Below are 10,777 nucleotides of genomic sequence, written 5' to 3'. Positions count from 1 at the left end.
CAGTGACGTAAGGCAGCAAGTGAGTGAGGGGGGAGTGGAGGGATGTGGAGGGCGGGCAAGGTTCAGCTCAGTATAAAGCCAGGTCTGGTCCATTTCATTCATTTCCCTCACAGACGTTGATGAGAGCTGCATGTCCAGCGTGTGCTATAAATATAGACAGAAATTGCACAGCCTCGGTGCCGCTTCCACTGGCTGGCCTATTGCACAATGCAGAGCTCAGGGCAGGACTTCAGGTACGCTGCCACCTGCCTGCTGCTACTCCTCTCCAGCGTGGAACTGCGGCCGCACGCGTGGGCCAGGAACAGGCGTCAGCTTGAAACAATCCAAAGGGGCATCCTAGACCGGCTGGGGCTGCAGGAGCCCCCCGTGCTCCGGCAGAGGCTGGACCAGGACGGGGTGAGGAGAGCACGCCAGCTCTACAGGGAGAAACTCAGCCAGCTGAGGGGGAACTGGAGCAGGGCAGAAAGTCAGGTGTCAGCCCCGGCCAGGACGCTTCACCTCCTGACTCCAAAGCGTAAGTGAAACCAACTGAGAGGGAAAATGTCCTGGCTGTCAGAGCAGTGGGACAACGGCACAGACCTGGGGAGGTTGGGGAAGCTCCTTTGCTGGAGCAGCCTGGAGGAGTGTAACCCAACAACTCCTGTATCTTGGCAGGGGGTTGGCCTGACTGACCCTGGCAGTCACTGCTAACCTCTGGCTCTCTGAGAGCCGAGCGCATCCGCGGGTGTCTGGCCTGTGCCTCCGGTTTCACTCCCTCTCTGAGCAGCTGAGGAGAAACTTTCAGAGGTGCTGCCTGTGATGGAGTAGGGGCTGTCTGCATGGGGGATGGGAGAGCCAGGGATGTCTTTAGGTGAGGGACAGGATCTAAGCCTGTGACCTGAGCCAGGTAGCGGGGAAGGGGTTAGCGCCTTGGCCTGGGAAGCTGGACAAAGGAATCGGCCGGCTGGAGGAGGGGCAGTTCAGTTTCGGTTTTGGGCTGGGTGAGGGGAATTCAGGGGATCCTATGCTGGACCCAAGCACCCTGAAACTCCAGAAGGACTCGATTGAGGGGTCCTGACTGTGCCTGCAAGCTCTGCTGTAACCTGTGTTCCTGTTGTCCAATAAACCTTCTGTTTTACTGGCTGGCTGGCTGAGAGTCACTGTGGGTCCTAGGAAGAGGGGTGCAGGACCGGACCCCCCACACACACTCCGTGATTCTGCCCTCACTTAGAAGCCCATGACCCCCTGACTCCACTCCTGAGGCACTCTTGAAACTGCTGCCCTGGCCCTGGGAATGCAGAGAAACCTGCCTGTGGGGCCCCGGGAGCTAGGGAGAGGGCTGCGTTGTTCCCAGGTGGCCAGTTGGGGGTCTAGCAAAGCTGGGCAGTGGGTGCTTGGTGTTGGACTGGCCCAGTGCAGAGCCAAGGAGGGTTGAGACCCCCTTGCTCAGCCGGGCCCCTTAGAGCTCCTGACTCTGACTCACCGCATGTGGCTCAGTGCCGGTGACCCACACGTGGGAGACAGAAGCTGAGAGTGCTGTGCTGGGTGCCACGGAGTCCCCGGGCGATGCTCTGGAATTGCTCCCCACAAAGTCAGGCAGGACCCTGGGGAGCCTCCTCTCCCTTGGAGCAGACTTGTTCAGGGCAAGAAGCTCACACGTCTTCACCTCCTGGGTCTTTTCTTGGAGCGTTCAGCATCCTCTGCCCCTCCGGGCGCTTCCCACAGCGAGCCCACCCCAGCGGGGTCCTGGGGAAGCCACAGGGTCCTGCACCCCCACTTTGCAGTCAGACGTGACTCTCAGCCAGCCAGTAAAACAGAGGTTTATTCGATGACAGGAACAGGGTCTAAAACAGAGCTTGTAGGTACAGCGAACCGGACCCCTTGGCCGGGTCCATTCTGGGGGGCAGTGAGCCAGACCCCCACGTCTGCCCTCCACCCTTGACCCCAGCCAGCTCCAGACTAACAACCCCCTCCAGCCCCTCCTCTCTGCTCAGCTCCTTTCCCAGGCCAGGAGGTCACCTGATCCCTTTGTCTCCAACACCTTCAGCTGGCACCTTTGCAGAGGAGGGGCCCAGGCCATCAGTTGCTAGGAGACAGAGTGCCAGGCATTTAGGTGCACTGGCCCTTTGCTCTGTAGCAATCACACCCTTATTCCACCACCTAGATACTTAAGAACTGCATAGGGGACACTGAGGCACCAACACAGTATTCAGAGAAAACATTAAGAACGTTCCCAGTTCGTCACACCGGGCACACACCAGCTGCAGCAACTGGCCAATTCATGCTGCTGGGGCAGGCGGGGGCCAGGACAGTGATCTATATTTATTTATTTATTAGCTTAAGGAAAACATTGTAGGAACGTGGAGCCATCGATTTGTGCTTGTCACTGACCCGTGCAATCGTGGCAGCGGATTCCTCCTGATCAGGCTGCTCTCTGTGGGGCAGGGATTGTCTCCTGTTGTGTGTTCGTGCAGCGCCCTGCGTGGGGGCTGGGGGCTCTGCCCAAGGAGAAGGCTGGTGAGCGTCTTCCCCAGGGGGAGTGCTTTGCTCCTGCGCGGGCAGTAGTGGCCTGTGCGTGGTGGGCCTAGGGACTGGGAGCCGGGAGCTGTGGGGCCCTCGGCCCCTGCTGACCTTCAGAAAGGAACAAATGGGACTTTGCCCAATCCTTGTTTTCCCTTGTGCTGGAGGGAGCGCACAGGAGTCACGGGGGTCCCTCTTCCTCGCAGGGCTCCAGGTGGTCAGGCAGCCCTGGAACCCAGCTGCCAGAGCGAGTCCCCTTCCCTTAGCCTGACCTCCTGGCTGGGGAGGGGGTCTCTGCCCTCTGCCGGTTTTTCTTGGCAAAGTGCTCCCAGGCCTGAGCCGTGGTAGAATGGCTGGGGCAGATTCACATGGAAGCAGCCGCTTCGAAGCCTCTTCAGAATCAGGTCTTCCTTCAGCTCTGCATGCTCCATGCTGACACCAGCCGGCTCCTGCAGAGCGAGGTCCGGCCGGCAGCTCTGGCACCGGGGCTTTGCAGCCCCTTGCTTTGCTAATTCAAACTAGCCAAACGTGGCTGGGGCCTGGCTCTCCAGTGGCCCATTAGTCCGGGCTGAAGCTGGATGTTTGGGTCCCAAAAGCATCTGCAAGTTCAGCTGTTTCCCCAAAGATTGTCAAGACCTCTGGCCTAGAAGCAGCAAGGCTCCTGCCCTGGGCTCTGCCTGGCCTCTGGGCCCTTCCCACGGCCCTGGGAACAGACAGATGCCAGGATGGAGTCACTTCCTAGACTGCTTCGGGTTCCACTTCTGCCCCTGGCTTTGCTCTTCTGATATTTGGTTTATTTACAGCCCCAGCTCCTGGAGGCAAGTGGCTTTGTGAAAATCTCGGCTGTCGTGTATCAGCCAAAAGGGAGCTGGTGTCTAGCAGCGCATTGGGCCTGGGACCCGAGCATGGCTGACTGTGCTGATGGAAGGAAACTGGGACCAGAGAGCAGCCCAGGGGCCTGCAGCAGGAAGGCCACTGAAAAGCCTCCAGCTGCCATTATTAACCCCCTGATTTGGGCTCCGATGCCTGGGTTTTGTCTGGCCAAGGCTGACGATGCTCCCAGGTCAGGAAACATGAGGTGGGGCAGGGGAAAGTGAAGGGACCAGGGTTTGCAAACCTCTCCCAGTGCTGGGTCAGGTCATGTGCTCCCCTCTCCCCCACACCCCCATCGCAGGATTAGAGGCACCCTGGGAGGAGAGGCTGAAAGGCCTATTCCCATGCTCTGCGTGGGATGGTCCTACAGTTACTGCACAGGGCAGGGGCAGGGCTCCTGCGGTGTGTTCCCGGGTCTGCCCCAGAGGTGCTGCAAACTGGCTCTGGTCCCTTGGCCTGATCCCAGAAGTGCTGAGCACCTCTGACTCCCATGCACCAGGCCAGGGACATTGCTGGAGGACTCCTCCCTGCATGGCAGCTGGCAAACACCCCGTTCCTCCCGTGGCTTCTGGGCTCCCAGTGGTGTGCAGGCCTCGTGTTGAGCTCTCTGGCACACGCAAGCGTCGCCCCGCACTGCCCTGGCTCTAGGATGCAGAGGCCACTGACAAAACCCAGCAAGGGCTAACGCGCGTCCCCCGAGTGATGGTCCAGCTGTTAGAGCAGAGCCCGGGGAGCTGGGCGTGTTCGGCCAGGGGCAGCTGCAGACCGTTGGGTGTCACTGCAGCTCTGTTTGGCTGAGGCTGAGTTGGGGGCATGGTCAGACGGGTCCTAGCTGGCCGAGCTGAACTGGCTGCGGGTTCAGAGGACACAGGCCGGTTAATGGGAGTGGGGCTGGGGGAGTTATGCAGAGCTGAGGTTTGCCCAGGACCTGGGAGGAGTTATAACACTTGCGCAGAGCCATTGCTGCGGGGAGGCTTCTGTCTCTTCCTTACCTGGCATGGATGTTTTGTTGGGTGCGGGCGGGGGGATTTCTAACCATGTTTGCTTCATGGAGGGTGAGGCCATAACTTTTACCTGGGGCTTGTGATAACACGGGGCTAACGCACTGGACTGGCATTCGGGAGACCCAGCCCTGCTCTACCACAGACTGCCTGTGTGCCTTGGGGCAAGTCCTTGACTTTCTGCCTCAGTTTCCCCAGCTATGAAATGGGGATCACCTGGGAGTGCTGTGAGGACCCAGCTGGGCACCTGCCAGCCTGGGCACATGGGAGCCCCAGGCCGGGTGGCCTAGGGAAGGTCTGTGTGTGCACAGATGGGACCTGTAGAGAAGGGCTTCTCTACAGCGAGCACATGGCAGTCGTGCCCCTGGCAGTCCTCACTCTGAACAGTGCACGGCCACGGAAGGGCTGGTACGTACACGTGTACATGTGCAGCGCATGAGGATAACACACGTCACATTGCACAATGCCAGGGGGAATCTGAGATCCTGGCTTGTGCCAGGGTGGGCAGTTTGTAGCAGGACAAGAAAGAGGCGATGTGGAAAAGCCGCCCCTATTAACCCTTCGCTGCCTCCTCTCTCTGCAGTGGAGCGCCAGACGGAAGCCTCTGCTGGCAGCTCCTGCTACAATCTCGTGCTGTCCCGGACCAAGGCCTTCCACCAGGAGCTCAGCGTGGTGAGGGCTGAGCTGAGACTCTTCGAGAAATCTCTCAGCACTCAGGATGTATCCAGACTCAATGTCTCCTGGCCGTCTCAAGTAGAAATCTACCAGCTTCCGGAGCCTGGGCAGCACAACAGGCACCCCAAACTCCTGCATTCCTACAACCTCGATGCCACGACCCTGAGCCTCGACTTGGGGGCCACTGTCCGGCATTGGGCAGCGAGCGCGAAGCAAAGACTCCATCTGCAACTGGTATTCGCTGCAGATGTTTCTGCCTTTCTCGCCACCAACCGCACCAGCCAGGGGGCTGAGATGCTGAACCTAGAGGTGGAAACCCAGGAGCACTTGGGCTCCAGGCTGAGGAAAGCCAGGGCGCTAGAGGAGGAATGCAGAAAGAGTGATGGAAAATGTTGCCTCAAGTCCCTCAAAGTGTCTTTCCAAGACATCGGCTGGTCCGACTGGGTGATTGCCCCGAACAGCTACTACATGAAGTTCTGTGAAGGATCTTGCCCTCACAACTACAAGCCAGCCAGCATGCATGCCCAGATCAAAGCCCGAATGCACACCCTGTCCAAAGAGACACCCGCCCCTTGCTGCGTGCCCGCGGGCTATGACCCCATGGTGCTCATGCACTACAACAGTGACGGGAGACTCGTCTCCACGCTCTTTGAGGACATGATCGTCACCACGTGTCACTGTGCCTGAGGGCGCACACGAGCCCCATTACCAAAAGCCTCTGGCCCAGCTAGTCTCATGGCAGGGCCGAGAGAGGCAGCCACTGACTGTGCTTCTTAAAGACCTGCCATCTATGCAAACTTTCCCTGGGTGCAATGGCATGGGCATGTTTACAGTCATACCCCTGGCAGCCAAGGCCCACTGCATTGACCCAGGCACCTCCATGCCCCTTCTGCCAGTGGCTAGTTCAGAAACAAGAAAATAGGTCTGTTCACGCCTCATCTCCCCTGCATCCTGCTCAGCTTGGAACTGGCTGGATGTGGCTCAGGGGACACCAGTGTGGCCAGAGTGCCTGCAGCCTTGCTGGGGGCAGCGCAGTCACCAAGGGCAGGACCCATCAGTCCCAGCAGGGTCCTGTTCTGGCCGTGCCATGGTCACTTAGCCCCCTCCGCCCTATGTGCCTGAGGAGATGGGTTCTTCCCCCCCCATAGACAGATAAACCCCGGAGGCAGGTTTCCGCAGGGCTACTCCCTGGGGGCTCGTGCCACCTAACACTGAGCAAAATGTGCACTTTAGTAGGGATTTATTTATACACTCCCCTTATTTATTGTTAATTTATTGGGGTTAGTGCTGCAGAAGGATCCTGGGTTTGTATATTTATCAGACATCTCTGTGATGATGGAACCAAATAAACTTCTCAGTGAAAAGGACAGGCCTTGGTGCGCTCCTCTGTCCATTAGCGGCCCGGGTCCCTTCCGGTTCTGTCACTGCCAAACAGAGCAAAACCCTGGCTGCACAGAGTGCCTGGGGCAGGTCCCCGCTCCCAGTGGACCTGCTGTCTTGGCCCCGGGCGCAATTCCCACGCCTCCAGCTACTGCGCCTCCTCAGCAGCTGTCGGCTCTAGAAGTCGTGTTTGCTCATGATGAAACCACTGCCCATAGGCAGCATTGTTCTGCCACGAGTAACTACCCAGGTTCTCGAACTAACCAGCAGTTCCCCCGGGGAGCCGTCAGCTCCTCGCTGACTGCTGAGAACTTCCCTTGCGCCCGCGGCTGGGACCACGCCAACCCTGCAGCTGGGCAGGCCTTGCCAAGGGCAGGCTCCTTCTGGCAGGGACAGCAGTGAAAGGGGGCTGGTGGCAGAGTGGTTGTTGCGCCCTTCTCCCAGCAGAGGTGGGAGCTGCCCCACACATGTGGCCCCAGCACTACCTGGGCAGGCTTCCAGGCAGTGAGGAGGCAGGTTCATTCAGCCCTGGTCTCTCTGCCAAGGGGCTGAGCCAGAGACATGTGCAAACAGTATCCCTGCCTGCTGGCTTCGGCCCTGGAGCCCGGCACTGCTGTAACCCCTGGGGTTCAGCCCTTCAGGTTACTCCCACATCCCCCTTCACCTGTCGGTGGGTCACTTTCTGCTTCCCCAGTGTCACCTGCTGCCTGGCGACACCCCCTGTCACTTTCGCTGCTGGCTCCCCAGCGCCTTCAGGCTCAGCTGCCCCAGATTCCATGGGGCAGGCTCAAGCCTTACATGGAGAACAGGCTGTAAGGCCCCCCGGCTCTGCTGTGGCCTCGCCCAGCTCCAGTGCAGGAAGTGGTAGTGGCTTCCATGGCAGGTGAGTAATCGCTGCATGTGTTGTCTTGGAAACCTTAGATTTGTTTGTGTCCTTGAAATTGTGATGCTGCTTTGCATTCGGCCTTGAGCTCAAGATCCAAGGCTGAGGAACTTTCTTCACCCTGCTTTCCAGATAGTGTCACAACCCGGGCCAGGGCCAGGGAACACACCAGCCAGCCAGCTTCCCTCGGGCTGGCTGGATCCCAAGCTGGCTGGCGAAGCACTGCTGCAGGTGAGGTGGGAAGCCTGCGGGCCAGGGCTGCCCAGAGGATTCAGGGGGCCTGGGCCAAAGCAATTTCAGGGGCCCCTTCCATAAAAAAAATAAGTCGCAATTCTATAGAGTACTATATTCTTGTGGGGACCCCTGCGTAGTCCAGGGCAAATTGCCCCACCTGCCCCCACCCCCCAGGCAGCCCTGCTGTGGGCTGGCCCTGCACGTATATGGAGAGCTGCAGAGCACAGATGCAGCGAGTGCAGACTGGGGCCCAAAGAGATGGCTGGGCCTGTGCTCTGATCAACTGCCCCCATCTGTGTCCCTTCCCAGCATGACCCTCGTGACTTCTCTCCCCAGCAGGCCTGACCCCTCCTGGTCCTCCAGGGCCCACGGGGACTGCGGGGGGAGGGGAGTAAATGCCCCAAAGGCCTCTGCATCTCTGCTCCCCCAGAGTCCTTCTCGTTAAGGGTGTGTTAACAGTCCCTTGCACGAGGGGACAGGCCCCCAGACACAGCCCCTCCCGCTCCTAGGTACTGCATGTGGGAATTTGTGGCAGTTCGCAAGTGCCCCAGAGGGGCGAGGTGCCCAGGGCTGGTGTCCCAGGAACCAGTCTCTGCTTGTGCCCTGCTGCCATGCAAGCTGCACATGGGGGTGCCAGGCAGAGCTCTGGGGGGGTAATTCCAGCGCTCTCTGCGGTGTGACAGCATTGGGCTGATCCCCGGGGGCTCAGCACGCAGCAATGCATGCGGCACACTGTCCACTAATCTATTTCTCACCCAAGGGTCAGCCCAGCACCGCGGGTCTGATTCAGAAAGTTGGGAACCAGGAGCCCCCTTTCATGGGACACCCCCTCCTGCCAGCAGGGTCTGTATTGGTAACAATTTGTGCTGTTTCTTCTGCTCTTTGACAGTCACAGACTCGTGTTTCTTAGGCCTGGTCTACACCAGGAATTTACTGGGGTAACACTTCATCTCTTGGGGTATGAAAAATCCACCTGCCTGAGAGACGCCCCCAGCCCAACCTCACCCCCGTGCAGCCCAGCGCTCGGTCCCTGGCAGAATTCTCCCAGCAAGCTAGCCCCTGCCTCTCGGCAGGCGGGTCACCTGCGTGCTGGGAGAGCCCCTGGCAGGGGCAGGGTCTGTGCAGAAGTGCTGCCGTTTGCCCCGGTGCTCCCCACACACTGGCTCTATGACTGCAGCAGCACCGAGAGCTTGGCTGAGTCTGGAGTGTTCCCAGCACTAAGTCCCGTCCCTGCTCCGTTGGGTGCTGGTGGGAGCCGTCAGCCCTGGGCTCCTCACCCCTTTTGCTATGGCAGCTGCTTTGCACTGCCCTTCCGGCCAGGCCAGGGTTTGTTGTGCTGCCGTTTATGGCTGGTGTGCAAACATGCGGCACAAAGTCCCAGCAGCTCAAAGGGCCAGCACTGCCGGTAAGGTCTGCCCCGGACTGGTGCACCAGCCCAGCACGTCGCCCCTCTGCTCGGCAGCCGCCCTCCTCAACAGTCACGAGGCATCTCTCTAACGGAGCTGCGGGAGCTCTGCCTGAAGGATGGAGCCTCACCTGCAGCCCCACAGCACTGACTCCATAGCTGCTGGGGGGCAGAGCTGGCGGGGGGGCTGTCAGAGCAGCAGTTGGAACCCTGAGCCCCCTGGAAATCAGTAGGGAAGGGGTGGGGGGCACAGGCTGGTGTGGCTTCCCAGAGCCAGTGCCTGGCTCACTGGCGGGCAAAGGCCGCGGTTCAGTTTGGGCTCCGGCTGCGTGGGGCTGACAAATGGGGGGTTGATGCTGGCTAGTCTAGTGCCCTGGCACCAGGCAGGGGAGGGGGGCAGCCTACAGGTTCGCCGCTCCCTGGGAATCCCCAAGCCCGGGAATCCAGGTCTGCCATGGGGCCAGCCCCAGGGGCCTGCAGGGCAGGTTCACCTGCTCCCACACTGGGCAGCCCCAGGAGGCAGCAGACCAGCTGGGCTGTCGGCTAGTCCTGCTGGCACGGGGTCAGTGTGGAGCCCCGCATGGGGGGCTGTTCCCTGCCCCCCAGCATGGCTGGGCCTGGCTCCAAGCCGGACTTGGCCGGGTTAATGTTTATTGCTCCCTTCATGCCAGTAGCACCCCTTCTCGCAGTGATTATTGGGTAATTTATTAGAAAAGGCACCCCTGCCCCGGGCACGTGCCACCAGCCAACGGCGGAGAGGGGGGTGAGGGTTGGCACTTGGGATGACAGAGAATCTGCCTCAGGCTGCATGGGAACAGTGCCCTCACCTCCCCACCCCATTCTCTCTGCTGTGGGGTTGGGGCAGGCCTACCCCCCCAGCCCCCTCCATACTGGGTCACCAGCGGGGGCTGTTGGCACCATTTGCTGTCTGGTGGGAGCCCCAGGATTGGCCCCCCAAGGCGCCGGGGCCAGTCAGAGCGCGGTTCCCATGGGGTGTGCTCGTCCCGCTCATGCAGCTGAGCTCCTGCCCGCTCTGTACAAACCGAGCTGGGCCAGGGAACTCGAGCACTGCGGGCAGGCGGGCAGGCGAGTGAGTCCCAGCCGGAGGGGCAGCTCTGCTTGTAGCCCCCGGCCCACCCCTGCGCTGACACTGGCTCTGTCCCACATGAGGCCGGTGGCAATACAGGCTCCACCGCTCCCTCTCCCAGCAGCATGAGGGGCAGGGCCCCATGGCGTCGGCCTGCACTCTCCCATGCAGGGGCGGTTTGCTCCCCCCTGCCACAGGCCACACACTGATCTCAGTGGGGGGGGGGGTGCTCGCTCTCCGCCCCCTCCCCACCCCCGGCCTAGAGCCTCTCAGGGAAGATCCAGGCTTCGTTCACTAGCATCAGGCAGGGAGCAGGGACCCGGGAGCCTCCGAACCGCAGGCTCCACCCCAGGACCCCCAGCTCAGCCTGTCCTGCGCCCAGGGCCCAGGCTGTCCTAGCTTCTGCTGGGAGGCCCAGGCTGGCTGCCATGGACACAGCATCATCCCTAGGGGTTTGTTCTCGAGGGCTGCGGGGTCGGGGTCCCCCCACATCTCTGCTCAGGCGAGGCCCAGCACCGGTGGTGGCAGGCTGGGTGGAGGTGCGTTGGCTGAGGGCGACGGGGAGAGCAGAGGGCTGCTGATGGAGGCTAAGGGGCTGCGGTCCAGCTGGGAGAGAAGGTGGCACTCTGCCTGGCTGGGCTGTCCCTGCTATTGGTCTCACGGTGTATTTGAGGGCAGCCCAGGGCACGCCTGACGCTGCTATGAGCGGGACGCACCACGCCGCGGCCGGGAGCCCCTCA

The 10,777-nt window shown here is 60.7% G+C and overlaps 1 protein-coding gene across 1 annotated transcript; it reads left to right on the top strand.

Annotated features, from left to right (window-relative positions):
• Positions 1-207: 207 nt before the first annotated feature.
• Positions 208-6,255, top strand: GDF15 (growth differentiation factor 15). Its single transcript, XM_050934517.1, has 2 exons — positions 208-514; positions 4,957-6,255. Exons 1-2 carry the CDS (start codon positions 208-210, stop codon positions 5,733-5,735), a joined length of 1,086 nt encoding a protein of 361 aa, XP_050790474.1. The 3' UTR covers positions 5,736-6,255.
• Positions 6,256-10,777: the final 4,522 nt, after the last annotated feature.

Source organism: Gopherus flavomarginatus, chromosome 24 (assembly GCF_025201925.1).
Source record: "Gopherus flavomarginatus isolate rGopFla2 chromosome 24, rGopFla2.mat.asm, whole genome shotgun sequence".
In the NCBI taxonomy this organism is placed as follows: domain Eukaryota; kingdom Metazoa; phylum Chordata; order Testudines; family Testudinidae; genus Gopherus; species Gopherus flavomarginatus.
The sequence above is the reverse complement of the archived record's forward strand: the minus strand, read 5'-3'. Positions and strand labels throughout refer to the sequence as shown.

What these genes read in the sequence shown, in the direction of transcription:
- GDF15 (XM_050934517.1), top strand. Translation starts at nt 208, where the DNA reads ATGCAGAGCTCAGGGCAGGACTTCAGGTACGCTGCCACCTGCCTGCTG. An exon ending in TCACCTCCTGACTCCAAAGC is followed by an intron (nt 515 to 4,956) that starts GTAAGTGAAACC and finishes CTCTCTCTGCAG; the next exon opens with TGGAGCGCCAGACGGAAGCC.